Source organism: Tetrahymena thermophila (assembly GCF_000189635.1).
Source record: "Tetrahymena thermophila SB210 genomic scaffold scf_8253970, whole genome shotgun sequence".
Classification (NCBI taxonomy): domain Eukaryota; phylum Ciliophora; class Oligohymenophorea; order Hymenostomatida; family Tetrahymenidae; genus Tetrahymena; species Tetrahymena thermophila.
The window spans coordinates 1-16,363 of NW_002475989.1; the positions used below are offsets into that span (position 1 = coordinate 1).

The 16,363-nt window shown below is 22.9% G+C and overlaps 3 protein-coding genes across 3 annotated transcripts; all 3 read right to left on the reverse strand. All coding sequences in view use genetic code 6, as the record gives it.

The window, feature by feature from the left end:
* Positions 1 to 337: 337 nt before the first annotated feature.
* TTHERM_01520330 (REJ domain protein) lies at positions 338 to 7,240 on the reverse strand (the record flags this gene model as incomplete). Its single annotated transcript, XM_001029427.3, has 9 exons — positions 338 to 3,083; positions 3,143 to 3,350; positions 3,485 to 3,986; positions 4,038 to 5,169; positions 5,365 to 5,646; positions 5,862 to 6,140; positions 6,489 to 6,759; positions 6,813 to 6,984; positions 7,036 to 7,240. Coding segments are annotated over 9 exons (5,797 nt in total), but the record flags the coding sequence as incomplete, so codon positions are not given.
* A 2,150-nt stretch (positions 7,241 to 9,390) lies between these two features.
* Positions 9,391 to 9,834, reverse strand: TTHERM_001520340 (hypothetical protein; the record flags this gene model as incomplete). The annotated part of the gene is made up of 1 exon (XM_012800761.1): positions 9,391 to 9,834. The coding sequence occupies one exon, from the start codon at positions 9,832 to 9,834 to the stop codon at positions 9,391 to 9,393; it is 444 nt and encodes a 147-aa protein (XP_012656215.1).
* Positions 9,835 to 12,715: 2,881 nt separating this feature from the next.
* On the reverse strand, positions 12,716 to 16,332 carry TTHERM_01520370 (REJ domain protein; the record flags this gene model as incomplete). Its single annotated transcript, XM_001029430.3, has 3 exons — positions 12,716 to 12,921; positions 12,985 to 16,069; positions 16,129 to 16,332. The coding sequence occupies 3 exons, from the start codon at positions 16,330 to 16,332 to the stop codon at positions 12,716 to 12,718; spliced, it is 3,495 nt and encodes a 1,164-aa protein (XP_001029430.3).
* Between the last annotated feature and the right edge of the window lie 31 nt (positions 16,333 to 16,363).

Consider the following 16,363-nt stretch of genomic DNA (forward strand, 5'->3'; position numbering starts at 1 on the left):
GTTATTTTATGCACTAATTCTATAAAGAAAACTCCTACTTCTACTATTATTGCGCTAACTATTGAAATTATTATTTTTTAAATTACATTGTAACTTTCATCAAATACTGTTGACAGACATAAAGAGTGGACTACCCTCAAGTAAATAATATTGAATCTTATTGGTCTTGAAAGAGATGGCTCATATGTATAAATAGTATTAAAGTATGCGTGAAACACTTTAAATTATATTAAAAGTGATAAGTTTTTAAGATGTTCAATAGTTTAAATTTCATCTTCCTTTAATTTAATATCTTCATTTATTAAATTAATTTTGCTGCTCTAATCTTAAAATGTACTTACAGTTGTCTTATTTGAATTTATTAATTTGTCTTATTATACTTCTTAAAAAGCTATTAATTAACCTTAATTTAGCTTTTCATCATAAATTTGTGGTTACTTTAACTCTTAAATCTACTCTGATTATGATTAGACTTATTCCTAAATTTAAAGCGGTTAATTATTAAGATTTTTCAGCTAATTTGTTTACTCGGTTGATATTTAATTGTCTAATTTTAAAATCTCGATTTAGTTTGATTCAATTTTTTCATTTTTTAAAATTGTTAAAGTATTTAAAAATTTTTGTTTTTTTCTTCTTGCTTGACTATTAGAATTTATGAAAAAATTCTAATTTTAATTGTTATTTTACTATATAACACCGTTTAATTCTTAGATACTTTAGTATTGCAAACTTGGAGTCTAATTTTTTTAACTAATAGGAGGATTTTCTTATTCAGATGCAGCCATTGGCATAATCTATGAGATAGTAGTTTTGCTAAATTTTTTGTCTAGAATTGTACCATATTTATATAAACCCAATTATAATAAAGTTATAGTAAAAATAGTCCAAACAAGAGCATATTAATAAAATATATCAAAATTAGTTAATTTATTAAATCCTTATGAACTAAAAGCTGTTTTTAAATTTTTATTAATAAGCAATGATTCTAGATCATCAATCACAGTTGTAGGACTTGTGCTTTTGCAGTAGCAATAGTATTTATTATTGTTAGTTAAATAGGTACATCCATTAGAAGACCAAGCTTATGATTATTGCATTTAAAGGCATGTTTAATTATTATTAGAGGGTTAAAGGTCTTAAAATTTAAAAATAAAAAGTTTTTATTGATTATCCTATTAATTTTCATTAATTAATTTTCTATTGCTAAGTATATCTCTCGCTTGTTCAAAGTTAGAACCTTATTGATATAATAATCTATTTGAGCTTGCATTTACTAAGTCTAATGAATATTTTATTACTGGATTCATAGTAATTGCTATGCTTGAGTCTACTTATTTTAATTCTTAAATATATTTCTAGAATTCAGATGTTTGTTGGAAGGGATTTCTAGAATAAGTAGTCTAACCTAAATAATAGACGTCTGCTGCTAGTGAATCCTAATAATCATTAATAATATATTTAAGGTTTTTTGAAGTAATTTATGAGCAATCAAGTGATATTAAATTTCCTTATAGCTATACTCCTCCTTAATTAGGTAGAGTTGCTTTACTTAGGTAACTGCATATTTAGTCTGATATATTCATTTGTTGAGATATCAAATTATTTTAAAGAGTTTAAGTAGTCGAATTTAATACTTTAAAAGAGTCTACTACATTTTGAAGAAAAACATTATTGTTATTTATAAACATATTATCCTAACTAATTAAAGATTATTAGTTTTATAGAATTCCATTAAGGAAGCTTAGAATAGGGATGATCTAAGATTCTTATTAAATAGTTAAAGATTGTTGTAGTTTGGCAATTACTTTGTTTGCATATGTTGATAGTAAAGATGAATTAGGTAGAAAATTGACTTAGTTTATTATTAATTAAATGAGCTAAGATTTTTTAGTTTTAACTGATTCAAGGTTATAAACTGGGTAGTTCTTAGATATTTCTTCTCCTATCACACATAGGTTTAAAATAATTTAGGAAATTGTTTAGTCACTATTAATTTGTAAAGCTTAGTCAATAATACTGTTTATTTAAATTTCGTTTTGAGCAAATGGTTATATGTTTACCTATACAGTTGTATTGTAAACAGCTAAAAAATTATCAATAGCCTAACCCATTAATATTAAATTCCCTGAAGGGAGTACAGTATAAAATTCGTTTTGTAAGCTTTAATCCATTATTTACCTTCTTAGGATGTAATTTGGGGATATCTATTCTTACTAATAATCAGTATCACTAAGGTAGTAAAAGAATTAATAAGATATAGGTGAATTAGCTGAGGTGCAACCAGACATTTTTATTTAAAAAATTGTTTATAGAGCTTATCCACTAGGAGTGTTTACAGATAGTACACAATTTTTGGGTGGTAAATTTATATTAAAATTAGTAATACTTAAACTAGGCATAATGTAATAAGGATTGTATGCACTGAATCTGACTTATACAATAGGGTTTGATGGAAGAACATTTACGAAATAATCCCAAATTCTAAACCTCACTTTATAATAATCAAATTTTATAGCTCCTACTACCATATTATTATAAAGTATTGCACCAGCATAGCTTAGCAAGTCAGATGAAACATTACTTCCATATATGAGAGTTGCATCAATATCTTAGTTAATGTTGACTTATATCAACTAAGATAGATCCTTAAAGTTAGCAATTAAAATAGGAATATCAGTTTCTGATAAGATGACCATAGTTGATTAAGATTACTAACGGGAATCTTTGGTTCCTGTAAAAGTAAACAAAAGAGATTAATATGGGCTAAAAGTAGAACCTGGTATCGAAATACTAGGAACATTTTGCTGCAAAATAATTGGGTGATTATTATAGTCATAGCACTTATTATCATTTTGATTAGAGGTAAGGGAAACGCAATCCCACTTTAAATTAATTTGTTAATCTTAGTTTGGGTCTTCAAGCTCAAAGTCTCTTGCTAATCCAGTTAAATTTAAGGGCTGTTTGAAACCAAACACTCCTTTTTATCCACCTACAATCTATATAAATAAATTAGATATGTTAGGTGTAATAGTTTAAGATTTTAAATTAGTAATTGATGAATCACTGACTAGAGAGGCATTTACCTTTATTATTATATTTTTAAACAATTTGATAAATATTTAAATTTTAAAATTTAGTTTACGTTTAAATCAAAAATAGTTTAAGGAGGAATAGAATATTTTTTGACTAAAATTTATGTTTAATTATATTTAAATTGTGATAGGTTTTAATTCAGCTTTGGCACACTTTTAGAGTTTATCTGTATGTTAAGAGGTTCGTTAGTAATTTTTGGTCCACTCTAATCACATATTTGCACATAGAAAGAGACATAAATTTGTAAATCCATATATCTATTTTTAAAACATTTTTTTTTATTTAATTATGTTTAATAGTCTTTTTTTCTATATTAGTAATTTTTGTTTTTCAAACAGTCTTTAAATGTAAATAATCTACTCTATTTTAAGAATAAAATTAAGTATTTTACCTATAAATTGGATAGCTTTAAGTTTAAAATTTAGTAACTATGTCTTTTTATCTGATAAAGAGTGTTGAGAAAAACAATTTTTATGAAGAATTCACTTTAAGTAAATATTAGAAAGTAGCAGTAATTTGAGTGTTTGCAGGAATTAGTTGCTTTAAAATTATTAAAGAGGTACTCTTTTAACTGTTAGCATTATCGACAATACTATTAACTGCTTAAAGGCTGTTTTAATCTAAGCTAGGCGAAGATAATATACTCCAAGCAAAGCTTTTGAACCCTCTTTAAGCATCATTTATAATATTTGCTACTGAAAAAATGATGTCATAGCAATTATTTTGAGTTTTACTGAATTGAATAGTAACTTAAGGCTGTTGAGTATCACTCCTTTACTGCTGAACTTTGGTCAAGTAAAATGTGTCTATTAAGAAAGTGCTACTAATTTAATAACTCAGAACATTTGAAATGAATGAGAGATTATCGTTTTCCATTATTTAAGCATCATTACCTATTAATAAGAATATATTTAATTTTTTCAAAAAATTATAGTTAAATTTACCTAGTTAAATTTTGATTTTAGTATCTTGTATAGAGCAATTTGGAAGATTGCCAAGAAGTTGAAGAGTACTATCTTAAAATATAGTATTACACTAAAAGTTTTAAATTTATGTCAAAGCAACACCAAAATCAATAATCATAGTAGGAGAATCTATTGCTAAAGTAGCTTGTAAAACAGCAATATTATTATAGCTACACTCATAGAAAATACCTCTTGTATCAAGTTTATTTTTGCAAATGCACGTATTCCCTGACATTTCCATAGAATCATAACAGTCTAAACATATATCACTTTACTTATATTAACAAGATTTACATGTGTTAGCACATGCTTAGCAATCTGGTTTTATGTATTCTTAGCATTAGACACATTACCACAACGTTGAATCTTCTTTGTAATTATTTGGGCACCACTGATAGCAATATGATCCGAGTTAATACCATCCTTAATAACAGCTACTACATTAGCTTTAAGCTGGTCCTGTGCATGATTAGCATGATGAATGACAATTTATACATTAATAATTTTAAGTAGAATCTCTAAATTAATTTTATGAACAAATATGCATGCATTTACTGACTTACTAAATATACTCATAATCCTATACACAAGTAGTACAGCTTTATCCATTAGTACAAGATGCACAATTATCTATGCAATCAGCACATAAATAGTTATTTTGTGGGTTTCTGTACTAATTCTGATTGCAAATAAGTAAGCAAGAATTTACTTAACTAATATACTCGTAATTGCTTTAGCACTAACTGCAACTTTACCCATCTACGCATTATTGGCAATTGCTAACGCAATTTGTGCAATTATATAAAGTTGAATCTCTATATTAATTTTGTTGGCATATCATTTTACATTAATATACTTATTGAACGAACTCATAGTTTGCAGCACAATTGTCACATTATTTATCTTGAGAACATTATGTACAATTAGTTATACAAGGGTTGCACTACTAAGCCATGGTTTACCAATTAATAAATTAGAATTATCCTATTGGGCAAATCATTTTGCAATATTATTATGAATTATTATTTGGGTTTGCAGTTTAAGTATATCCACTAATGCATTGAGTACAACTTAAATTTTAATCACAATTAGAACATCCTTGATAACATTGCTATTTTATGGAAAAATAAAATATTTGTTTAAGTAGTTAAATAAATATAAAGTTAAAAATTGCTTTTATTTAAAAAACTAAACTTACAAAAAAATTATCTTAATCCTTTAAGATAAAACTAATTAATATTTATAATTTTATATTTCTAAAGTAGTTAGAAATAATTATTTTGATAAAATAATGGAAAATAATTACTGCGCATTATTTTGTTTGAGAATTATATCCATATCCAGAATAACAGTTACTGCAGTCATTAGGTCCAGTACAGGTTTGGCAATTAGCAATACAAGATCTGCACTACTATGTCATGTAAGTATTTTCAATCACGAAATTGTACTATCCCACTGCACAATTTTTTTAGCAGTACTGTAGGGCGCTATTGTTTGGATTCACCATCTGAGTGTATCCACTCATGCATTAAGTACAACTTTATTTATTTTAGCTACAATTAGAACATCCTTCAACACATGTTAGTTTCTAAAGTAAAGAATATATTTAATTAACGAATCAAAATAGGTTTGAAATTTTTAAATTAGGAAAATAATTTTATTAAAAACAATAAAAGTTATTAAAAATAGAATTTTATTTCATGATAAAAAATATATCTAGTTTATGACTATTTTTAATCTAATTTCAAAAAATCTTAAATTCAAATAACTTAAAATTAAATTCAATAAAAAAAGTAACATTACAATACATAATTTTTATTGAGAATCAAAATAGTATCCAGTAATACATTAGCTGCATTGATTTTGATCAGTACAGATTAAGCAATTGCTAATACAATTTTAACAATTTTACGTAAGAGGATTTTAACCAATAAATTTAGTATATTATCCATTTGGGCAAATTCTATTGCAAATTTATTAATTCTATATAAAGTAACTAGAAATCATGTAATTAAATCCACTCAAGCAAGAATTTTCTTAGCAGTTTTAACCATCAAGGCAATAATAGCACCCTTCTTGACACTTTTATTTTAACAAAAAGTTAGAAATTAAAAAGATTTGAATTTTAAAAATTGCAGAAAATAAATTTATTAATATAAAATTAGGAAGGTGGAAAGGCTGAATATCTATTTAAGAATAACCTAAAGTAATACCACTACTCATTAGAAAAAGCAAATATTAATACCAATTTTTTTTTTCTAAAATCGAATTAAAATATATAAAACATTTTAAAGAAGTTTGCTGTAAATAACTAAACAAATTTAATGATCAACTTTTGATAATTAGAGTAAATAATTATTTCACTAATTTAGATAGTTATATTTTATTTTTAAAAAATATCTTTTGAATTCAATTAAATTTCTAAAATACCTGAATCAATTAAAGCGTTATTTCAAATTTATAAATATAAGCCATAGCAACGCCAGAAATGTTAATATCAGCTTTGTTTTATTAGTTTCTAAAAGTTATACTACCTTAATATTTAAAATAACGTGAATTTTGTGGTGCGTCATGACAATTTTGAATATCATCACTAAAATCTCTTGGAATTACTTCGCCATCAACTTTAGTTTCAATCTTTGGTTGATTTGATTATGGTGTATTCATTTATATTTGGTAATAAATTCCTTTAAAAGAAGGACTTTTTAATAAAATAAATAAAATAGTATTTTTTTCAAGTAAAAAAAGAAATACACTTTCTAATTCTTGATATTAACTGTTATTCCATTAAAATTTACAACTGTTTGAATGTTGCATATATTCTAAGGGTTTCCTAAAAGGTTAGTATTAATAACATTATGATCATATTGCCCAGTAACTAAGTTCCAAGTTTATGCTGAAATCAAACTTATTAGCAAAAGCAGATCTTATAAATTAAAAATAAATTTATTAAAAATAGATAGGATATTTTATTTACAAAAAAACTTATAAAGCAGATTGCCTAATTTGATGTATTCCTTTATTAACATTTAGTTTTTTTTGATTTTAATTTTTTTAATTAATAAATAATATATATTTAAAGCTGAATATGCTTCAGATTTATAGTTCCCTCTTTAAGGCGCAAAATAAATAAACAAGTAAATTTCTTTTATAAGACAACTAAATATTGATTTAATCCCCATCCTCTAAATATCTTAAGTCCTAAAACAATATAGATTGATAATCTCAAAAAATAATTGATTTTTATTATTCTTAACTTTTAACCATATGAGCCTTTGCTAATGCTTACAGTCCTGAGCAGAGGCTAAATAACTATAAAAATCATATTTATTTATTCAAATAAATATTCCTAAATTTATAAAAGAGCAAGTTCTCATTTTTAAATTAAAGATAAATTAAACTATTGAAATTATATCCCTTGTACATTAAATATTTTTTAGTAGGAATCAAAACTCATTATTGTATTGCTCAATATATTAATTAACAGATGAATCAATTTAATTAATACGTCACAAATGTGTTTTTCCTCAATAAATAACTAAAATTATGAATTGAAATTCTTTCTTTTATTTTGCTTCGAATTTCTTGACTCAATCCTCCTATATGTAAACTTGACAGATTTATAACATAAAAGAAAATATATCAGTTTGTTTTTACAATTTATTATTAAGTTAATAATCTTCACTTTTATATTTGGAATATAAAACATTATATTAACTAATTGAAAAAAAAATGTTTATTTATGTCAATTTTTTGTAAAAGTTTTGACTTTAAAATTATTTATATTAATTCTAAGTTCCTTACTTATGAATAAATTAAAGAAACCTCATTTATAAGTACTAATATTAATAAATTGTTAAAAGAATCTACCTGTTTCCAACTCAATAAACATACATTAAATAATAATATTCCCTTTTTTAACTTATAATTTTGCTGCTGAGATCATAAAAATTGAGTTATTCGAGAAAAGAAAATAATAATGGTTTATTTTGACTTTTTAGACAATAAAATTTAAAAGTTTTTTTAAAAAAATGATTATGAAATTTATACATCATATTCTACATTTACTTAGCTTCATTTTGTTTGAAGTCTGAAACTGATAGCCATAATAACTTTTAAAATATTTTGAGTTTAATGAATTTAATAAATACTCTAACCTTTATAATCACAAATTATGAATTCATGCACTACCTCTTTAAAACGCTCTTCTACCACTAAACACTAATGATGAAGCCTGTTAACAATATAAAACTTTTTTCTTCTTGATTAAAGTTTTTATCATAAATGAAATATAAATATTCAAAAGTAAAAACTGTTTCGCAACATAAATGGATTATAAGCCTTTTATCAATAATAATAAAGAAAATCTAAATTAAATTAAATTGAATAAATTAAAATTACATACATACATACATACATGCATACATTAAAATAATATATATGCATTCAAAGAAATTTCTTAGAAATTAATATTAGTTTAAGATTATAGTTGAATATCAATTTTATTGATATATTTAATATGAAAATTGATATTTTCAATTAATTTTTTTACCTTTTTCCTTTAATTTGTTTAAGTTTTTTTGAATAATTTTCCTTCTTCTATTTATTAAAAGATTCTAGCTTAGAAATCCAATCATTTTTTCTTTTATTTTTGGTTAGAGAATTTATAATCGGAGGATTATTTGATCAGCAGGCACAAAAAAGAGATCATAATTTTTCTTCTACCAAATCTTTTACTTTAGAGGGCAGCATTTTTAGACTTTTTAAAAAACTTTTATTGTCAGTATACTAAAAACCTCAGGGCCAAAAAATTATTTTAAAAAAAATTGAAAATTGCATGCCCTCGTTACATACATATATATATACTTTTCCCTTGTAAAAATGACCACTGCTGAAAAAGTAGGATTCAGGCATGCTAAAATCTTAATCTGAATAATTGAGATAGATCTTTATCTATATTTTAAAAATTCGTACAAAAAGCATGTAAAACATAAAAATACTTAGAAAACTTAAAAAAAAATGGCAACCGCTTTTGTAGAGTAAAAATGATATTGACTAAAGCTATCACTAATGGAAGATGGAAGAGAGAATATAAGATTTGAATTTACTAAGAAATTTCATTAAGAAAAATGATTGCAATTAAATAAGCTTATATATAGGTATTATAAAGAGCATATTATTTATCCTAGACTTATTTCTACTAAATATATTATATTAGTGAAGAGAAAGCAAATCCTCTCTAAAAAAGATTAGTACTTGTTTTATTGATGATACCTGCTGATGCGGTATTTACAAAGAATAGCCTGATAAGCAACTGTGTAGATAAAAGCATTCATGTAACTTTGTAACTTGACTCAATTTATGATAAAATATATATTATAAATCTTAGGATAGAATTAAAGCCATTTATCTAATTATCTATTTTAGTTTAATTAGTGCAGCTTTTTGGAACAGTCGTCTTGATGCTATCTATACCCAAACATCCATAAGTGAAAATCTCAATTTTAGATTAGATGCTTTCATTATTGCTTAGAGTTGAAGTGTGTTTTGAGACTTTTGAAAAGTCCAAGCAATAGAAACCTTAAAGATTAGGTTTTATACATTAAGTAACATCAAGCTGAAGGAATTAATTAATATTTAGAGAAATGTTATAAAAACAAGCAATATAAACTAAAAATATTTTGTCTTTTGAGTTAATTTAAGGGCCATTAACAGTTTAAAATCTGAATACAACTAAATCTTTTGTTAAAGGCGTATCAAACCTATCATAAGTCATAAAATTGTAAATCTGAAGCAGGTTCTATCTGATTGTAGAGTATTACTTAATAATATAAATGAAAAATGAAAGCGTAGATATGACAAAAATTAGAGTAAGGATTGTACCAAATATAGTTAGTAACTTTGTTTCTTTATTAACAAACCATATATGCTAAAATTAAATTATGAAGAAAATAAATCCAATTTTTAATTTTAATTTTTTGTTTAAAACCTTTATAGTATGAATAAACAACTAGTATTTTCATGTTTTTTTCATGATTATAAATTCAAAACAAATATTTGAAGTACTTTATTAGAATATGAACTCATTAATATAAAAATTATGCTTGAAGATTTGATTTCATCCAGTAAAAAAGGATTTTAGAAGAGAATATAAAATAAAAATGAGCTTTTAAAACTTAAAAATAGCAAAATGTTATTGGTATTTGAAAAATATTCTTATCATTAATATATTAAATTATCAAAAAATATTTTATTTAAATCTAAAATATTTATTTAAAAAACTCCTTTTTGCATATTATCCCTTGGAGTTATTGATAAATAAATCTAAATTAATAAATTTAAACTACTTAAAATATTTTTTATTTACTTTGGATTTAAAGAAAATAAAAAAAAAAACTATTCAAAGTTAATTTAAAAATGATTTTAGTTATAAAAGTTTTTGATAAATAATAAATTATTTATATTAAACCCGTCTAGCTCAGTCGGTAGAGTGCCAGCCTTTTAAGCTGGTGGTCGAGGGTTCGAGCCCCTAGGTAGGTGAAATTTTATTTAAAAATGAATAAATTGTTTTTAGTTAATAATTATTTTATAATAGCTATTATTTTTAAATAGATTTAAAAAATCCATTTTTTTCATTTTTATTAATTTTTAATTTATCATTTTATTATATTTATCAATTTATTAGTTTCCAAAATTTTATTATTAAGATATAATTGCGTTTTCTTTGTAATTTTTTAATGTATTTTTTATTTTTCTCATTATTTTATTGATACAATATTACAAAATTTATCTTGAAATAATAATTGAATTGAATACCATAGTTTCTTAATCCTCATTATTCGAGTGAAAAATAGAAAAAAGGTAATATATAAAAAATCAATTTTGTTGATTTAATAAAATTTTTATATTTTTGGGTCTTTTTTAAAAAATATGAATACAATAAGGATTTAGTAATTTTATTATTTTAAAAGTTATTTATTTTATTATTTATTTTTTTTCTGATTTATTCTTTTTTTTGTTAGTTTGTTTTCAAATTTATTTTACTTTATTGTTTTACAAATTTTATTTTAATTTTGTTTTATCTTAATTTATAAAATTAAAAAATTAATAAAAGTAAGTAGAGCTTTTTTTTAGATTATAAATTATTATTAGAAATAAATTCATAACTAAAAAGTTTGGCATTTATATAATTTAATAAGATTTAATATAATACTAAAAGTTTCAAATTATTTGATCATTTTTAGAGAAACCAGAGAGTTTGCTTATGATGATTTAATTTATTTAAGTAAATTTAATTTTTTTATTTTTTATAAATAATTTATTTACTTACAAAAATATGAATGATATTTAATAATATAAAATCAATAATAAAATCTATCTATCTATCTATATTTTAGGTTAAAAACTTTTCCAAAATATTATATAATAAAATATATAATACAATTCAAACATTTTATATTTATTCATTCTTTTTAACCATTTGTTTATCATTTGAAATGAAAGACAACTAATCTTTTTGATTTAAGAAACTTGCTTTTTACCTTGAGTCCTAATGATTCATTCATTGAGCTAAACATTTTATAATAAATTTGTGTAAATTTTAAAATAAATATCAAAATAGAATAAACTTTTAAATTAAAAATTATTCTTTAAATTAATACATAAAATAATTTTAGTGGAATAAAAAAGATAAAAAAATAAAATAAATAAAGTTATCAAATATATTCAAAGAGCTTTTTTGTGTTATATTCATTTTTATAGTTTAAAATATCATATTAGAAGGGAAAAATGAAGAAAAAATATGAAATAATAAGAAATTAATTAAAAAAAAAAAGTAAATTGAAATTGATAAATGAAATTATGTATATGGATATTTAAATGTATTTAAAATAAAAATAATTTAAAAAATATAATATAAAAAGAGTACGATAACGATGCTGTGACAAAATTGTTAGATAATTTTAAAAATATTTTTTTAGAAAACATCTTATATGAATTTAAGAAACTAATGTGAAATTAAAATTTAATTAATTAATTCTATTATTTATATTTATACATATTTTGTTTAGCTTTTTTTTTCTGTGTCAAGTATTAAAAACAATAATTATTAATTGCAACTAAATTTTTAATTAAATAATTTTCAATTTTATTATTTTTTATTTTCTTTCTATATTTATAACACAGACACAAGAAAGCATTTATTAAAGATTCGATAATAAAAATGGCTTCTAAAAAGAAGAATGCTATCTTAAAAAAATATAAGTTTATTGTTTTATATCAATTAGCTAACCTGAATATTTTTAATTAAGAAAATACTCAAATATTGATAAAAAAAAATAATTTTTTTTAATATTAACAAATTAATGTAATAGGGAAAAGAGGATATTCCTTATCAAAAATTTAAAATATTATTTTAATTTTTTAAATAAATTTTAAGCATTTTACTTATTTTATTTCTTACTTTATTAAATTTTTTAACACTGTTCAAACAGTAAATGTAAGATTTAATTATGAAAATTATTTAAATTAAAAGTTTCTGAAAAGAAAATAAATAAAATTTTAGAAATTTAAAGATAATGATAATATAAATTTGATTAGATTTAAAATAAACAATACATAATATAAAACAATAACAATAAAATTTAATTCTATTTATTTCAGATAGTTAAGCTTGACACAACTTTGCTTAAACCGAAAATAGTATATAATTTATAGAATATTTTCCTCTATTATAAATTTTTCAATGTAATAATCTTAAGAAATGCCAAGATTGATTAAACAACGATAAAATCAATTCCTATAACTAGAAAGAATTAAACGTATTTTGAATTAGCATAACTTGGCTCTTCGTTACTTATAACAGCTAAAATTACGTAATAATAAAATAATAATAAACATACCATAAAAAATGTAGATAATTTTTGACCTATTCTTGTTATTTTATGCACTAATTCTATAAAGAAAACTCCTACTTCTACTATTATTGCGCTAACTATTGAAATTACTATTTTTTAAATTACATTGTAACTTTCATCAAATACTGTTGACAGACATAAAGAGTGGACTACCCTCAAGTAAATAATATTGAATCTTATTGGTCTTGAAAGAGATGGCTCATATGTATATATTGTATTAAAGTATGCGTGAAACACTTTAAATTATATTAAAAGTGATAATTTTTTAAGATGTTCAATAGTTTAAATTTCATCTTCCTTTAATTTAATATCTTCATTTATTAAATTAATTTTGCTGCTCTAATCTTAAAATGTACTTACAGTTGTCTTATTTGAATTTATTAATTTGTCTTATTATACTTCTTAAAAAGCTATTAATTAACCTTAATTTAGCTTTTCATCATAAATTTGTGGTTACTTTAACTCTTAAATCTACTCTGATTAGACTTATTCCTAAATTTAAAGTGGTTAATTATTAAGATTTTTCAGCTAATTTGGTTACTCGGTTGATATTTAATTGTCTAATTTTAAAATCTCGATTTAGTTTGATTCAATTTTTTCATTTTTTAAAATTGTTAAAGTATTTAAAAATTTTTGTTTTTTTCTTCTTGCTTGACTATTAGAATTTATGAAAAAATTCTAATTTTAATTGTTATTTTACTATATAACACCATTTAATTCTTAGATACTTTAGTATTGCAAACTTGGAGTCTAATTTTTTTAACTAATAGGAGGATTTTCTTATTCAGATGCAGCCATTGGCATAATCTATGAGATAGTAGTTTTGCTAAATTTTTTGTCTAGAATTGTTCCATATTTATATAAACCCAATTATAATAAAGTTATAGTAAAAATAGTCCAAACAAGAGCATATTAATAAAATATATCAAAATTAGTTAATTTATTAAATCCTTATGAACTAAAAGCTGTTTTTAAATTTTTATTAATAAGCAATGATTCTAGATCATCAATCACAGTTGTAGGACTTGTGCTTTTGCAGTAGCAATAGTATTTATTATTGTTAGTTAAATAGGTACATCCATTAGAAGACCAAGCTTATGATTATTGCATTTAAAGGCATGTTTAATTATTATTAGAGGGTTAAAGGTCTTAAAATTTAAAAATAAAAAGTTTTTATTGATTATCCTATTAATTTTCATTAATTAATTTTCTATTGCTAAGTATATCTCTCGCTTGTTCAAAGTTAGAACCTTATTGATATAATAATCTATTTGAGCTTGCATTTACTAAGTCTAATGAATATTTTATTACTGGATTCATAGTAATTGCTATGCTTGAGTCTACTTATTTTAATTCTTAAATATATTTCTAGAATTCAGATGTTTGTTGGAAGGGATTTCTAGAATAAGTAGTCTAACCTAAATAATAGACGTCTGCTGCTAGTGAATCCTAATAATCATTAATAATATATTTAAGGTTTTTTGAAGTAATTTATGAGCAATCAAGTGATATTAAATTTCCTTATAGCTATACTCCTCCTTAATTAGGTAGAGTTGCTTTACTTAGGTAACTGCATATTTAGTCTGATATATTCATTTGTTGAGATATCAAATTATTTTAAAGAGTTTAAGTAGTCGAATTTAATACTTTAAAAGAGTCTACTACATTTTGAAGAAAAACATTATTGTTATTTATAAACATATTATCCTAACTAATTAAAGATTATTAGTTTTATAGAATTCCATTAAGGAAGCTTAGAATAGGGATGATCTAAGATTCTTATTAAATAGTTAAAGATTGTTGTAGTTTGGCAATTACTTTGTTTGCATATGTTGATAGTAAAGATGAATTAGGTAGAAAATTGACTTAGTTTATTATTAATTAAATGAGCTAAGATTTTTTAGTTTTAACTGATTCAAGGTTATAAACTGGGTAGTTCTTAGATATTTCTTCTCCTATCACACATAGGTTTAAAATAATTTAGGAAATTGTTTAGTCACTATTAATTTGTAAAGCTTAGTCAATAATACTGTTTATTTAAATTTCGTTTTGAGCAAATGGTTATATGTTTACCTATACAGTTGTATTGTAAACAGCTAAAAAATTATCAATAGCCTAACCCATTAATATTAAATTCCCTGAAGGGAGTACAGTATAAAATTCGTTTTGTAAGCTTTAATCCATTATTTACCTTCTTAGGATGTAATTTGGGGATATCTATTCTTACTAATAATCAGTATCACTAAGGTAGTAAAAGAATTAATAAGATATAGGTGAATTAGCTGAGGTGCAACCAGACATTTTTATTTAAAAAATTGTTTATAGAGCTTATCCACTAGGAGTGTTTACAGATAGTACACAATTTTTGGGTGGTAAATTTATATTAAAATTAGTAATACTTAAACTAGGCATAATGTAATAAGGATTGTATGCACTGAATCTGACTTATACAATAGGGTTTGATGGAAGAACATTTACGAAATAATCCCAAATTCTAAACCTCACTTTATAATAATCAAATTTTATAGCTCCTACTACCATATTATTATAAAGTATTGCACCAGCATAGCTTAGCAAGTCAGATGAAACATTACTTCCATATATGAGAGTTGCATCAATATCTTAGTTAATGTTGACTTATATCAACTAAGATAGATCCTTAAAGTTAGCAATTAAAATAGGAATATCAGTTTCTGATAAGATGACCATAGTTGATTAAGATTACTAACGGGAATCTTTGGTTCCTGTAAAAGTAAACAAAAGAGATTAATATGGGCTAAAAGTAGAACCTGGTATCGAAATACTAGGAACATTTTGCTGCAAAATAATTGGGTGATTATTATAGTCATAGCACTTATTATCATTTTGATTAGAGGTAAGGGAAACGCAATCCCACTTTAAATTAATTTGTTAATCTTAGTTTGGGTCTTCAAGCTCAAAGTCTCTTGCTAATCCAGTTAAATTTAAGGGCTGTTTGAAACCAAACACTCCTTTTTATCCACCTACAATCTATATAAATAAATTAGATATGTTAGGTGTAATAGTTTAAGATTTTAAATTAGTAATTGATGAATCACTGACTAGAGAGGCATTTACCTTTATTATTATATTTTTAAACAATTTGATAAATATTTAAATTTTAAAATTTAGTTTACGTTTAAATCAAAAATAGTTTAAGGAGGAATAGAATATTTTTTGACTAAAATTTATGTTTAATTATATTTAAATTGTGATAGGTTTTAATTCAGCTTTGGCACACTTTTAGAGTTTATCTATATGTTAAGAGGTTCGTTAGTAATTTTTGGTCCACTCTAATCACATATTTGCACATAGAAAGAGACATAAATTTGTAAATCCATATATCTATTTTTAAAATATTTTTTTTTATTT